We start from the raw sequence: 16,582 nt of genomic DNA, 5'->3' as shown, positions 1-16,582 counted from the left end.
CATCCCCGGGCCGGCGGGGCAGGCAGTCCCCGGTGCCCGGCCGTGAGCGCAGCCCCGCTGCCCCGGGGGCGATGCTCTTGTGCTGCATGCCCGGCGTGGCTTTCGTGCCCGCCCTGCTCGTCTGCTGGTCCTCGGCCGCCTTCATCATCTCCTATGTGATCGCCGTGCTGGCGGGCCACGTCGAGCCCTTGGTGCCCTACATCAGGTGAGGCGGGGGAGCTGCGGGGTTTGTGTGAGACCGTGGGAGGTGGCCTGGGGGGCTCCCCGGAGGGAAATTGGGGTCCCCAGGGGCCTCCGTGTGACAGAGGGACACGCTGGGCACCCCCGGCACCCATCACATCTCTGGCAGCTCCAGGAGCCACAGGACACAGACGCTGGAGACACCATGGAAAGAAAGGACATGGAAGTTTTCTGCTGCAGCCAGCGCAGGCCTGATGCTAGAAAAAGTTTACAATTACGTGGTGGAAGTGTAATTTTGTTTGTATAAGTCCAGAACTAGGCCAAAGTGCACCAGATGGTGACTGGACTCAAAGCCCTGTGATGGCTTTTGCAGTAAACACATCCCCACAAACATGCATTTTTTATATTTCATTATAGGACCAATGGGTTTTAAAGACTTCCCAAGAGATGCCTGGCATCCTTTTTTCTCTAACCTTTTCCACTTAAGTGCAATTATGTGTAAATAATTCTTTATGCGTACCTTATGTTAACATTTAAATCTAAACTATGAAAATGTTAGTATTTATCTCTCAATAGATTGAAGGTTAACCAGAAATCCAAGAGTGTCTCTGATTCTCTTGGAAGATCTAAACAAGGTTATAAAATATATCCTTCTTACCAGAAGATCTAAACAAGGTTATAAAATACATCTTTCAAGATGTGTGACCATGTTCACAGGGGTCAGAGGATGAGGGAAGGAGATGAGAATGTTGACTCCATGTTTCAGAAGGCTTGATTCATTATTTTGTGATACATATTATGTTAAAACTATACCAAAAGAATAGAAGAAAGGATTTCATCAGAAGGCTAGCTAAGAATAGAAAAAGCAAGAATGAATAAGAAAGGTTTGTGTCTTGGACAGAGTCTGACACAGCTGACTGTGATTGGCCATTAATTAGAAACAACCCACATGATACCGATCACAGATGCACCTGTTGCATTCCACAGCAGCAGATAGTCATTGTTTGCATTTTGTTCCTGAGGCCTCCCAGCTTCTCAGGAGAAAAAATCCTAAGGAAAGGAATTTCCATAAAAGATGTCTGTGACAAAAAATCATCTAGACCTAATTCCTTGAAGGACTTTTTGGGCATGCAGAATTTCAGAAGACTGCTAACCTGATTGGCACATAGAAGAAAATGTGATTGAAAATTAGGGTTTGTCATCATAGGCAAGAGAAAATGACACCACAACCCACAAGATAGCTGAGCGTCATTGAAATTGAGCCAGAGAAAGCTGGGCTTCATGTTTATATTAGCAAAACTTTTTAAGACTCTCTGCACAAATCTGGAAAGCTCTTGGAAAGCCTTGTTCTTGTACTTGAACAAATACCCTACTGCTCATCCTTGATTGCACACAAAGCTTTACTAACACAAAAGTGCTTGTGATCAGTGCAATTTATCCAGGATTAGCTAACAAAAATTAATCATTTGACATAATTATACATGGTTTGTGTTCAGAAATATTTAGAGATCCTGCAGCAAGAAATTTGACAAATTATGTTTCTTATGTTGAAGCCATGTCATAGAATAAAATATATGAGAGAGCGGGATGTGGTTTTTTTATGTATAGTTTTGTTTGCAGTTAAGTTTTTGACAGCCCAGGTATCTTAATTGTGTCATTCTTTCTAAAAGGGAGGGACCAAACCTTTAAGTCACAACTCTAAAACTCTAGGGAATGTATCACAGCTGCCACAGTTATATCAGCTTAATGGAATAGCTCCCATTAAACATTGTTCTTATCCTTTAGCTATGGAATCACCATAAAAGTCCATATGCCCTAAAAAACCTAAACAAAGCAAAGACATAAGAGGCTGCACCAGTGATTCCCATTCAGTGCCTCTGCATTTACTGGTAAAGCTTTTTAAAAGTCTTGTTTACGTTACATCCTTTTAACACCACATTTGGACTAAGAATATATGTTGACTATTGGTGAAGCACCTGCAACAATTCTAAAGGCATGGGGTCTAAGCATAAGAACTTCATAGAAGATGCATTTGGGAATAATACAAGGTTTTCTTCTAGGTACTCAGGATAATAGTCATACCATATTCATATTCTTAATTTGCAGGTCATTGCTTTAGCCTAAGAATATGAATCATGTGATTGAGAATGTGATTTAGTAAAACTAAGAGTGTTAAAAAAAGAGGAAGATGTTGCAACCTTTCAGTTGTGCAATATCTTAAAGTGAAGTATAAAAATTAAATAGAGCTTGTATGGGGAAATTCCAGTTACACAAAGGAGAAGAATACTGACATACTTGAGTTCAACATTTCTGTAATTCTTACACTCATTCCCCAAGTACTCTGTGTATGCCTTGAAGTAACATTAATTTTATTTGCTTACAATGCAGCAGCTGTTACAGGGAGAGACCACACCTAAATTTGTCTTTGAGGCTGTGCTAATGTCCCATCAAACAAACCATATAAATACAATTCCTGGTAGATAAAATGAATATGATTTTGTGTTTTCTAGCAGCTGAGTCCTAAAAGATGATGAGGTTGTGCCAAAATTAGTCCTGTTACTCACACTGCTCAAAATCCAAACTAATTTGGATGTGCTGGGATGGCTGTTTGCTTGTTTGAATTCCCAGTGAAAGAGTAAAGGAAATTTTCCTGAAAGTATTTGCTGCCAGCTGGTACCTCTGCAGAAATCAGAATCCCTGTAGGTGGAATAGAATCTTCCTATTTTAAAAATTTGGGACTTCAGTTTGAAGAGAAATAGTTTATGATGGCTCTGAAGAAAATTCAATTACGAGGAGTCTTTTGGGCCTAAAATATTTATTCCTTGTCTCCTTCACCTTCTTGTCTTTCTACTCTTGAGAAGACTGTTCATTTTTAAAATTTTTCTGCTTGAGATTGGGACACAAATGCTGTCATTTTCATACAGGGTTCCTCATCTTTTCCATGGAGGTTAAGCTCACCTATGCATCAGCTCAAATAAGTGAGCACATTTTTGTTTCAAATATGCAATTTCCTTTTTAATTTTTCATAAAAATGTGGGGACTGTCACTGATACTTTTTTTGCTAATCTTTTTTTTTTTAAAAGCAGCAGACTTCAAGAAAAATTAATATGAATCCAAGTATTCATTTAGCTTTTAAAATGCAAAATATAGCATTAAGAAGATTGTGTCCTTAAAAGTCCAGTGCAGTACTTTGTAAATAGATTGTGATATAATATTCCTGGTATGAATTTTCTTTACAACATAATCTAAGATTGTTGAGTTTAAAAATCCCCAACAGCAAAAATCACCTATAAGCCTTTATCTTGAGAAAATACTTTGTTAAAAAATGGAGCTCAGTGCAATTTCAGGTTATTTGGTTTGCTCCTACAATGTGTTCCAAGAACTCCAAATGGCTTTCTATGTGTGTACCAATTCCATTCTCTGCTCACCTAAAGCCCTTCAAAAGCTTTGAAGTGATTACAGTCCTGTGCTTACCACAGAGTGGTTTCTGATTTGAAAAAGTCCTTGAAGATTGTCACAAGTGGCCCACATTTTAAATGTGCTCCTTTGTCGTGTTAATAAAAACACTCCAGAAACAAAAGGAATAGATGAAGTTCAAGGTTAAAAAATGGGCTAAATGAAACACAAATTAAGATGATTTTCAGGTGTGTCAAACAAACAAACAAACAATAAGACACAGTTTACTGTTTTCATCAATTTCACTATCAAAGAGAAACAAGATTAATACAGACTACCAGCTGGAGCAAGTCTTCAGAAAACATTACAACAAGAAAATTGAGGTGAATAGGGATTCCCAATGCCTGACAAGTTGTAAAAACTTGTCGAAAAGCTTGGTTCAAACTTTTGTTGACTGAGAATTTGGAACCAATCTAGTAAAAAGAAATATATGAATTTTCTCTGTTTTTTTTCCATCAGCTTTCCATCAAATCCTACTTTTATCCTAAGCTTCCTCCTGTTTCTGATAAATCATCTTAGCAACTTTTGTTAAACAAATCCTTCTATAACATAGAAGGGGTTGGAGAGCAAATATGAATTTCTAAAATAATCAAGTCATTTGAGATGGTCATACTCTTCTGTCCTGAACTTCACAAAATTACCAAAATCCTTGAGAGTGATTGCTAAAGTAGAGAGTGCTTTCTCTTTTGCATGTGGAGAGCATTCATGCTGAGGTCATTTTGGCTGTACTCAGTGGTAGCTTCAGAATCTTAGTGCTGAAACCTAATCCAGCCTCACTGCTGGAATGAAGAGTATTCATCTTATTAAATGACATAAAAAATAGCCCTAGCTAGTACCTACTTGTCTCATTATACACAGAATCACAGAATCAACAAAGGCTGGAAAAGACCTCTGAGGTACTGATTCCAACCTGTGACTGAACTCCATGTCACCCAGACCATGGCCCTAAGTCCAGGCTTTTCTTTAGCATTTCCAGAGATGGTGACTCCACCACCTCTCTGGGCTGTCCATTCCAGTGTCTAACCACCCCATCTGTGGGGAAATTTTTCCTAACATCCACTTTAAATCTTCCCTGGCAGAACTTGAGGCCATTTCCTCTTGTCCTATTGCTTGTTACCCAGAGGCCAACCCCCACATGGCCACAGCCTCCTTCCACGCTAAACACCCCCATCTTCCTCCACTGCTCCTTATCAGACTTGTGCCCCAGACCCTTCCCCAGCTCTGCTGCCCTTCTCTGGACACACCCCAGCCCCTCAATGTCTTCCTTGCAGTGAGGGGCCCAAACTCACAGCAGCACTTGAGCTGCGGCCTCACCAGAGCCAAGAACAGAGTCCGTCGCTGCCCTGCTCCTGCTGGCCACGCTGTGGCTGACACAAGCCAGGATGCCACTGGCCTTCTTGGCCACCTGGGCACACCCTGGCTCATTTTCGGCTGCTGACAAACAGCACCTCCAGGTTCTTTTCTGCTGGACATTGTTGTGGCCAGTGTTGGACCCAGGCCTTGGTCTTGCTGAACCTCCTTCCACTCATCTTGGCCCATCAATCCACCCTGTCCAGGTCCCTCTGCAGAGCCTTCCTACCCTCCAGCAGATTGACACTCCCACGCCAGGAGAAAAGTTTGTTCTCAGAATCCTTGCTCAGTGTCCACTAAGTTTTGGCATTAGCTAAAACCCTCATGTATTCATATATTGTCACAGACATCTTTTATGAAAATCCTTTCCTTAGGATTTTTCCTCCTGAGAAGCTGAGAAGCCTCAGGAACAAAATGTAAACAATGGTTATCTGCTGCTGTGGAATGCAACAGGTGCATCTGTGATTGGTCTCATGTGGTTGTTTCTAATTAATGGCCAATCACAGTCAGCTGGCTCAGACAGAGAGTCCAAGCCACAAGCTTTTGTCATCATTCTTTCTTTTCTATTCTTAGCTAGCTTTCTGATGAAATCTTTTCTTCTATTCTTTTAGTATAGTTTTAGTATAATATATATCATAAAATAATAAATCAAGCCTTCTGAAACATGGAGTCAGATCCTCGTCTATTCCCTCATCCTGGGACCCCTGTGAACACGGTCACAACATATCTGATAGCAGAGTTTTTGGGTGTCTCTGTTCAAACACACTATCCTGCCTCTTGGTACTGCCCAGTAACTGAAAACTTAACTCACACTCAAATTATGTAAAGATTGAAGAATTAAATGTTTTCCATTGGCTTGACCAACACAACTTGATCAAATACATATCAACTGGTTGTATGTTAAACAAGAAAAAAATGAACATCAGAGAAGAAAAAATAGTAAAAAGAGGTGGCAAGATCATAGTACTGTTCTTTCAATAGAGCACTCACCTTCCATAGAAGAGTTCTGCTTAGGGTCTTGAGCTCACATACTCCCAGGAGTATTTCTCATGGGATTTCAATTATCTCACTTATGTTTCACAGGTCTCAATTAACTTTCTGTGAGGAAAAGGCATTCTCTGGGGTGGATGTTTGCACTTATGTAGGGAAAAGAGAGGAAAGGACTCTATGTTAAAGGTGTTCTTTTCTCTACAAAACAAATGTTTTGTGTACATTATGTCTTTCATTTATATAGATGTGCATATAGATATGTATTTAAATTCTGTAGATATCCTCACACCCTTGCTCCCTCTCTCTGTCCCAGTGAACTTCTAATTAAAGGGGAAGTGTTTCATCAGAAGAGACTTACAACACCTTGGAGATAGAGTACTCTTAAGCTGTATCTACATTAGTAAATTAAACAGTTCCTAGGAACATTCCTGGGCATGGAACACAATTTCTCTCATAGGGTCAAGTCCTTTTAAAGAAATTATACCAAATTCTCTCACATCTTAAGATAGTGACTGCCATTAGATATATTTTACTCTACCACAGTGTTAATTCAGCAGATAAAAGAAACATTAATTCTGAAATGTTATTTATGTAATTATGTAATTCATGAGCAAAGTACAGGTCTGTCACATCTTTGCATATTGCATACAGAAAAAGAAGAAATACAATTCAATGCATATACTCTTAAAATAGGCTTTCTTTTTGAAAAGAGGATTCTGTACTACAAATGGTGCAGCAGAAGGTGAATTACCTTATACACACAGAAGAGGTTCTACTTCTCATGGCATTTCAATTGTCTCATTTATGTTTCACAGGTCTCAATTAACTTTTAATTTGTCTCTCTTCCTGCTTTAGTGACACTGGAACTAAACCTCCTGAGAGCGGTGTCTTTGGTTTTATGATTAATATTTCAGCACTTCTAGGTATGTATAAGGTATTTGGGTTGAACAGAATGAAGAAATGAGAATTAGTGAAAAATTAGTGCCTGCTTTAATTACAGAACTGTATTTTGTATTCTGCAGAAAAACTTCTCCACAGTCAAATGGTAATATCAGATGGATGTAAGTAATACCTGGAGTGTTGGGTCCTTAGGAGCAGTTAGTGCAGGCTCAGAGGCACTTGTGTCTCTTCAGAGCACCTTATCAAAGTAGTCAGCACACTGGAAATAAAAATGGAGCAAAGATGACATAATTACTCTTCAAAAACTCTGATGTGGGGAAACTTCAGGTTCTGAGATGCTGCAGTAAAGGGAAGAACAGTGTTGAAGCAACATCTGGTTTTCTCCTCAATGTGATTCCTTCTCTACAAAATAACTGATGTGAATCAGGAAGTTTGGCATTTTCTATTACCTTTCAGAGGATGGAGGATCAAGAGCTGTGTATCTCTGTATGATGGCCTTAAGGCAAAGTAAACATATTTTACCTTTCATAAGAGTCACAGTCTTGTAGTGTTTAATGAACCTCACAGTGCCTGGGCAAAGTTACCTGATTTCTTTTTCCAGCTGTAGATAGGCTGAAACTGTGTTCTGTGTTATAGAACTGGGGGATTCAGTCTACAGTTTATTATATCCCAAAAAAACTCCATGATTTCCTAATTCAGTACAGGTGTTTGCCAGGAGTGAGCTGCATTTTCTGCAGTGACTCTACAAAAAGGAATTAATTCTTCAGACCATCCATCAGAAGGAGATGTAGTTCTGGCACAAGACTGCATCTCAGAGCAAAATAAGGCCTCCGACTTGCAGCTTATGGTTCTTATCTCCCTGTAACATCTGTTCCTAATGTGGAATGGCAATGCCTCTGTGCCCAAAACACCCAGGAGAATGGGATTTAAATCTGTGCTTTTCTTGAACTGATGTGCATTCAGTTCAAGATAGAAATAATATGCAATTTTAAGACAAAAATAATGAAGTTCCACCTGAAAGTTCATCTGAATTAACTTCTTCATTCCAGCAGACTTAAAGATGGTATTATTTATTGTATTATGTTTATAATTTTGTTCTGCATGTCCTGTGTTACAGGAAAAGTTTGTTAAAATGTAATCAGTATGTGAACATTGAACGTAACTTTTTTTTGTTTTGTTTTTTTTCAGCTTCAATTACAATGTACATCAGATATTTATTAATAGAGAAGCAAAATGAATCATCACACTTTGTTAGGTCTTCATGCAATATGTTTACATTATGTGTGGGATTGATGGGCTGCACTGGAATGGGCATAGTTGCAACTTTTCAGGTATGACCATAAATTTCATAACAAAAATGAAAATAAAATAAGATTGCTTTGCCATTAAAAATTTCAACTAGATAACAGTGATTAACATTATCCCCATGTGGACCCTTGAAAAATGGAATAAGAATGCCTTTCTTGTTCTTGCCTTTTTCAATAGTTTTCAGGAAGAGACTTGTTTCCTCCTATACAAGAGTATTTGCTTGTGCAGTTATGCCATTAAGGAGTTTTCTGTGTGCTTGTCTTGTAACAGGTCTGTACTATATGGATTTTTCTGCTGTAAATTTTTTTCTGTGAAAACTTGAATGTAAAAAACTTTGCTATTCCAAGTTTAGTTTGCTTATAATCAGGTAGGGCAGAATAAATCAGACTAACAAAAGCATCAGCATTTTTTGCTGAATGATGGCATACTCACCAGGAGAATTTTCTACAAAATAAATTAATCTTATCTGACAGGTTAGAAAATTGGGCACAATATCAGCCTGTTAAACTTCTGAGTCTGTAGGAAATGGCATAACAACATGTTTTATCTTTTGATAGGGACATGTAGAACTACTGCTTACTTTGCCAGAAGTAAGGATGTCATTACAAACCAAAGTTCCCCCACTCAATGTCTGAAAGAAAATTCAATACGGAGAAAAAATACCAAAATAAATTATTCATTTCACCTTTTCTAGTGAGGAAGTATAATAAGGTAGATTCTGACACAAATATTAGGGCAATTGCACTGAAAACTTCAGCCTAGAATCAAGTTAAATTTAATTGGCAGGAGGCTTGAGATGCTGCCTTAAAATCTGTGGAAACAGCTGCATTATTTCTTTTAAAGGATGGTCTACCTTGGAACATTTTTTTAAATACAATTGTGCTTATATAGTGACATGATGACATATACAGAAATTGAAAATAAAAATTGTTGGGCCTTCAACAGCCAGTACAGTTTTACATGTAATGGAAATGGCATTTTCAGACAAAAAAACCTCTCTGTCTTAAGATGTAACTTGCCCTTTTTAGCTTTGCATCCAGGCAGTGTGTGTGGATTGCAAACACCACAGGTACTGTAGTCTATTCTAATCATATTTTACTTTAAAATATCCCTGTTCTTATTGATAAGATTTATATGTGGCACAAAAAAATTGTTGGATGATGCCTGACTGAAATAGAAACAAAATTCAGCTTCAACAGGGAGAAGACAAATCAGGAATGCAAAATAATTTATGAATGGTGTAGTCTCTGTATGTTGCTTCTATAGAATATCTCAAAAGTTGTGTCAGTGCTTTGTGTTTTCAGTAGTCTTCCTTTTAGGCAGCTCCTTCCTAAAAGGAAGATGATGGATGGGATGCAGAAACTTTGATCCTAATGTTTCCAAAGGGATTCCTTGACAGTTATAACACTGGTTCTTATCTAATCTCTGTTGTGTCTCTTTGCCAGTCCATAAAATCCTTCCTCACCTAATTTCTATTTCCTCTGCTTTGAGCCTGCTTTCCATGTTAAGGGCAGTTTGTAGAAAGGGTTCTGAGCATAATAAGGATCTAATCTAGCTAATAAGCATCTGATCTAGCAGATTTTCAAGCATCCTTAATTGCCCAAGAAGCTGGAAATAGTGGCTTGCAAGCCTTCAGTCTTTTCACTGTATATGCACAACTAATGAACAGTACATTCTGATCCCTATTTGCCAATAGAATAACTGAAACATGAAGAGGATGTGAGATTTGCTCAAGGTCAGGTGATGTTTCAAGTCAGGAGACCAGAGCAAAGCTGGAATTAGAAATTATTCCCTTAGTACTCAGTCTAGTTCCTCTAATCAGTGTGTCGTGCAGAAAATTTACATTCATGTGCACTACCTGCCAGTTTCTTCAGGTCATAGCAGCTAACCATTGTGCTGATTCCCTTTCCAGGAGCTGGCTGTTCCCAGTGTCCATGACATAGGAGCTCTGGTGGCCTTTGGCTCGGGTGTTGTGTACATCACACTTCAGTCTATAATCTCCTACAAGTCCTGCCCACGATGGAACACTTACTTTGTGTGCCACATAAGGATGGCCATTTCTGCCATATCATGCATTGCTTTCATTCCCAGTATCCTTTGTGGTGCATCCCATGGTTCTCCCTTTATGTGTTCATGGCTTTCCTTTCTAGTTAAATCATTGCTGATAAAAAATAAAGACGAGGTCACACTCTTTACTTAGGGCTCTCTAATGTGTATAATACAGCATTTTGAGACACCATCAATAGCATAAAGATAAGTTTTGGGAGCTTCTAAAAAGCTTTATCTCTTATTTCAGTGGTATATTTAAAACCAATGTCCCAGTGTTTTTCACAGAATCATGTGAAACCTAAGTTTGGAGTGTCTCCCTTACTGTCTATACTTTAAAAGAACCTACAGAAACCTTAATTCGTGCAGAAATGTGTTTTGATTGCTATTACCACCTGCCTTGTAATAAGGTGATTCATTTAATTATGTTCTTAATACCTTGATTTGATATTCTGGCTGTTCAGGGTCTCCTGTGCTACAGAAGACCCTGGTTTTTGGTTTTTGTTTTTTTTTTATTTTTTTTTAAGCAGACATTTTCATTTTTACTCACTAATATTGCATAGTTTCCTTTACACTGTTTTTCCCAGTGATTGTGTTTGCTTCAAAAATTTCCATGACAAAAATTGATTGGACTCCAGGTGAAAAGGTAAAATCTTACTAGGTAGCCAACTTACCTTGTGTGATATTATTTGGGGAATGCTGTTTTTTTTATCATAAAGCACTACAAACATGTCAGAGACTTCAAATAGCACATTATCATGAACAGATCTGTGCAATGCTGGTTTCCAGTCACTTCTTCATTAGGAAGATGTCTGCGGTGTGGGTGAGAAAATTTGTCATAGGTGATCAATCTTGAAAGAGTTAGACTTTCATTTTGACCAGCAACTTGAGAGTTTCCCGTAGAAAAAGACTACAAAAAAAAAATCTGGTAATTAGTTCTACATCCTTTTATAGTCAATTTTCTTGAAAATTAACTTTTCACATGAAACAATAAGTGGACCAATTTAATTCTGTAGTTTTTGAGGTTTTTTTTCTCAGCTTTTTTATTATTCTTTATTAAATACTCTTTGATACTGTCACAAATATTTGGACTCTGACCTAAAATATCCTAAAGTTAATTTTAGGTATTTGAATCCATTTCGATGTTTTCAGAATGAAACTATGAAAACGAATTTTTCTTTTTGGGCAAATTTTGCTAAAAGGAGGTATTAAAAAAAAAAAAAGGTAAATAATGCAGAGAGTATATCCTGCTCGAAGAGCTTAATAATATCACACTTAGCAAATGTACTACAACCAAACAGTGGCAAGGCAGCTGTGAGATAAATCTTTGCAAATTAGACAATCTTAGTCATATCTTTGGGGGTTTTGTGGGTTTTTATGTGATGCAAAGATGAAAAAATAATTTTACTGAAACAGATGGCATCTTCAGTGATGGCATGTTAAGAAACACTTTGCTTTCTGTTTGTGTCAATTGACACAGGTTTTCAGTGACAGTCTTAAAAACAAAAGTCTTGTCAGGAACTGTCATTAAGGGTGGCTCTCTATTTCAAAACATGGTAAGGACTTGGTCAGAATTGCTGAGCTCAGTGGCTCTGAGTGAAGGCTTGGAGCATGGGCACATCAGTAATCTTAATGCAACAACTGCATGTTTTCACGTTTATATTACATTCAACCTCTGTTTTGATCCTGTGCTAATTGTAGTTTTCTTCTACTGCCTTCAATGGTACTGCACAAGACAATGTAACACATGCACCTTGATAAATTTACTCACCATTCTATAAAAACAAAATGTGAATTTAATTTTATACAACAGAGATGACCAGTCATAAATCTTACTTGTTGAATTAACAGAAGGAAATGTCTATATCATTTTGCCTTTATTTTATTTAGCTGTTTAATCTGACAATTTGTTATCTATCTCGTTCCATCAGGATTATACTTACCATTTTATGAGTGCAATCTGTGAGTGGACAGTGGCCTTTGGTTTCATCTTCTTCTTTTTAACATTCATTAGAGATTTTCAGGTTGGTATCTACATATTTTAGCTGTGACTAAGTGCTGTGAATTATATAACAATGTAATAGAAAATTACCATTCTTTACCTAGATAGATGCATCAAGGCTATACAGAAACAAAGGTTACCAAGCACAGAAATGATCTCTGTCTACATAGGGAATATTCTCCCCCTTGATTATTAAACATAAAATTCAGTTTAATAGTTCGATGTGTTTGATCTTGAAAATTAATAGCAGTCAATTATTACCACACTTTTTGTAGAAAGAGGCCCTCTAAAGGTGACATAATAACAAAATAAATGATGCAACTAAAACTTAATTTCTTTCTGCCTGAGGGATTTTATATAATAATCCAATCATTGATGTTTTACACATTTTGCTCTATGTTTCCTCACAGTGCAAAAAAATATGAAATAATTTTTGGAAAAGTATTTACACGAGACCCTCTTGGTTTGAGTAGCTGGATTCAGAGTTAACATATATTTTGCTAACCAACAGCAAACATTTCCATGTCTGTTTAGTTTTGACTTAGTACTGAATAGACCATGGCTATAGGGCTTCTCCTTAATTAAAAACAAAAATTAAAAAATAATAAAATAAAATAAGCCTAGGTTCACCAGAAAGAAACACTTCTTTCAGAAAAAAAAAATGTTCCAAATTACACAACACATGATCTTAAAGGTTTATAATTGCCTTCTATAACTGATAGAATTATTGAAGAACCATTCCAAAATGTCTGTATCACTTAATGCATGGTTTCTGGGGGGAGGTATTTATTGCCAGTCCATCACTCTCTGAGATCTACCTATATGATGACATCTCTTTCATCCAAGGTCAGACTTTTCCCTTGGAGACAGAGATTTGCAGGACAATGCAGTAATTCTCAGCATATTTATCAACAATCCTTAGTTGAGAATTCTGCTACAGACACATAAAAAACTTTTACTAAATATAAATATTATGAAAATAAGAGACAGTGACGAAATTAAACAAAATGGAATTATGGCCATTTTAAATTACAGGCTATGAAATTAATCCAATGTTAGTGTTTGACAATAACAGAAAGATTTTTTAGATTCTGTTGTCTTTTTGTCATAATCAGTGCTCAGAGAAAACCAAATTATGAATTCAGTTAAAAAGTCCTGCCACACTCAAAGAAAAATAAGATTTTTTCTATTTTTCCTCCAGTATTTATTTCACTTTTACACTTTTGTCTTTTGCTTTGTTTCATCTCCTGTACTTTATATCACAGAACTGTAAAATTAAATTATCTTCCTTTATTTTTCTTTATTTTAAGCTGATCTTCCTTTATTTTTCTTTTAGAGATTTTCTGTAAGGATATCAACAGAAATACGTGAAGAATTGTGATAGTGAAAGAACAATATTTTATATCTATGAATATTCTAGGTTTCTTTTCACTTATAGAAAAAGTAAAAGATGCACAAGGATTGATGAGGTTGTGTTAAGAGCCCATGCCCTTAACTCTGTACCAGCAACCACTAAAAGATGTTAAAAACTCGGAGCAAGGTTCCTTCCAATTTTTTGCAATATTTTGTAATTTTTATATGGTTTGGTATATTAAAAATACTGTAATGAAAGCAATATTTAGAAACACCAGAAAATCACCCAAGGACTTGATCTCCTCAGCTCTTCCATTTTGGACATATCTGTACTTTTTAATTTGCTTCAGTGTGATCAGTGGCATTAGTTTTAAACTCAAGAAAGTACATTTTGCAAAGAGAGAAGTGTAAAGGCAATGGAAATCACTGGGACTGAATTCCTACACTGTTAAGTTGCAAAGGGCTGGAGAAGATGGTGAGAGCAAGAATGAACATCTTTGTTTAAAGAAATTTTAGTTGATGGCAACACTATGCTACATATTTCTGATACTGGGCACTGCAATGCAAATGCAAATCCTAAGAGAAATTTAAACTATATTGCTTGAAAAATGTTTTCTAATCATCACTGCAGTACATGTAAAAATCCACCTCTTTTTCCCTTTGATGCACTGATGGCCACAGGAAACAAAAGATGGAAGTGGGAATAGAAAGTAAATTTACATTTAAGCATGATGTAATAAACAGAAATCTTATTGCAATTTTGTTAATATAAAGCAGAATTTTCCAGCCTGTGGTTTAATCTACAATGGAGTGAAGAAGGTGTCAAAAAAAGTATTGGGAATGAGTGGAAAATAAGAAGAGGCAGTAGTTTTTAGGTACTTAGAAATAAATGTATTAGTATTAGATACATAAAAGTAAATTTAAAAACAAACCTGGAGAGCATCTGGAATGAAGATATTTGCTGCTATAGACTTTCTTCTGTAATGAAAGACATGGAAAGGAACTAATTGAGAAGTCAGATATTACAAGTATCTGCAGGCAAAATGTTCCTTCATGTACTGATTCACTACCTCCATTCAGTGCATTAACCACTTGGTTGTGAATTATGTTCTCTGAAAATGACATTTTCCACACTCTATCACAGTTTATGCAGAAATATTGATGATTTTCAGTTGCTAACATCCACTAACTAATGTGTGTTTGGAGAGTGATGTTTTAAAATTAGTCATCTGTTAATATTTCTTTTAATGTGTATTTTAAACTATTAAATTCAGCTGTTTCACAACTTTAAGAGTTGATGTTTTGTTTATAAATTCTTCCAGATAAAAACAGTAAAAGTGTTTGTTCTTCACTGGAAGATTTGCTTTCCAATGTATTCAGGTTATTTGCAGAGGTTTATAGCTACAACCAAGTTAAAAATCAAATCTAGTACTGACTAAAGGAAGGATCTTATGTCTTGCTGATTTGGTATCCTGTAAGGGACACACATTCCTTCAACTGAAGATCATAAAGGAAATGTGTATCTACCACAAAAAGTGACATCATGTTATTTTCAAGGCTCTGTTAAGAAAAGACCATATTTCCTAGTGCATTGTGTATTAATTCTTTTATTGCTTTTTATTCTTAGCTTTCATAAAGTATAAGAGGCAAGAAGTTGTTTTTTTAAATGATAGCCAGCCTTTACAGTGCTTACAGTATCCTAAAGGGAAGAAAAAAAAATTCAGAGAAAGTGGCTGAATGAAGATCACCTTAGTCCCTGAAGTCATGAGGTAAATTCAAGTACTGAAATAAATCCTTCCCATTTTCCTGAGCTTTATTGTGATACATTTTAATGTGAGTTATATTCATGACCAAAAGAATGCACCAATAATGCACCTTTTATTAAATCTGTTAGACCTAACAGACCTCAACTTGCATTGACATGCAGATAGAAGTACTGCACATTTTATTTGTGCAGTGAACAACTGTTGAATACATTTTGATTATTCTCTGGTTCCAAGCAGATTTTCAGTCAACTATTTTTTTCAGCTGAAATGTGAGTTGACAAGTTGCAAGCAATTGCCAAAATAATATTCTAGCAAGGTATAATTTAGCTGTGGCTGACTCTTGTTAAATACTACATTTTAAGATTTACAGGCAAGTGATCTCTAGAGGTTAGCACAGATAATGTCACAGCACATTTCTGTTGCTTTGCTATGGGTCCTTTTTTCTATATTTTTATATTTCTTAGCAACAAGAAATCGCTTTTTTTTTTTGTTGGAAGCTATGCTAGAAGTATTTTCATCATCTACTCTGCATGATGTTCTCTATTTGTCAGCCCTTCAGGAGTGATTGAGAAATTCCTTTTGCATAAACTCCAGTAAATCACATGATACTTGCTGTTATTTTTAGTGGTTATGCTAAATCATTCTACTGCTTCAGAAGTGCAAAATGGGACTTTTCTAGGTTCTGCAGCTTGATCTGCAGATGAAATACCACTGTTGTGGTATATCTGCAGATATACCACTGTTGTGGTCTCTGTCACAGTTCCAGATCGTGTAAGGATGAAACTCTACCAACTCAAAATACCTAAAACCCCCTTTTTCTTAGGACACTGTTCTTGCTCTGCTTTGCCTTCCAGTGTGCACTAAGCTAGTGATGACCTTATAATTTTCTCATAAGGCAAACTAAACTTTAATTTCTGGCCTGCTCAGTTTGCATACTGCCTTAACTGTGACAGCAACATCTGTTTGACAGTAGTACAATAATCTTGATGGCAAGGCATTTATTTCTTGATCTTAATACTGGTAGCAAAACTTCCAAGCTGATTAGAGGGACTATGGCAACACATCAGTGAATTTTGGACATTCCAGCATGAATTTTGTAAAGAGGTTCAAGAGCTTGGTGTTTTAAACTCCTCTGTAAATGCAGTCTTAGTGTTAATATTGACCACATTTTCACAAGCCTTCAGGCTTTAGAGCATCTGTTTGAAGACTGCAGAGGGTGTCAGGTTGGTTC

General features: G+C 36.7%; 1 protein-coding gene across 9 annotated transcripts in view; it reads left to right on the top strand.

The window, feature by feature from the left end:
* The first annotated feature begins 48 nt into the window (after nt 1-48).
* The window catches only part of DRAM1 (DNA damage regulated autophagy modulator 1), a 52,474-nt gene continuing 35,940 nt past the window's right edge, over nt 49-16,582 (top strand). For 5 of the 9 annotated variants that reach the window (XM_063153995.1, XM_063153993.1, XM_063153994.1 and 2 more), the window contains exons 1-6: nt 49-205; nt 6,832-6,899; nt 8,065-8,207; nt 10,097-10,274; nt 10,818-10,876; nt 12,162-12,254. In XM_063153995.1, the coding sequence (XP_063010065.1) occupies nt 72-205; nt 6,832-6,899; nt 8,065-8,207; nt 10,097-10,274; nt 10,818-10,876; nt 12,162-12,254 (675 nt within the window). In that variant the 5' untranslated portion in view covers nt 49-71. Of the gene's footprint in view, nt 206-6,831; nt 6,900-8,064; nt 8,208-10,096; nt 10,275-10,817; nt 10,877-12,161; nt 12,255-13,568; nt 14,871-16,582 lie in introns of those variants that run through there. The other 4 variants (XM_063153998.1, XM_063153999.1, XM_063154001.1 and 1 more) reach the window with 2 other exon arrangements.

The sequence above is a fragment of the Melospiza melodia genome, chromosome 4 (genome assembly GCF_035770615.1).
Source record: "Melospiza melodia melodia isolate bMelMel2 chromosome 4, bMelMel2.pri, whole genome shotgun sequence".
Taxonomy (NCBI): Eukaryota; Metazoa; Chordata; class Aves; order Passeriformes; family Passerellidae; genus Melospiza; species Melospiza melodia.
This window is presented reverse-complemented; position numbering and strand designations above follow the sequence as displayed.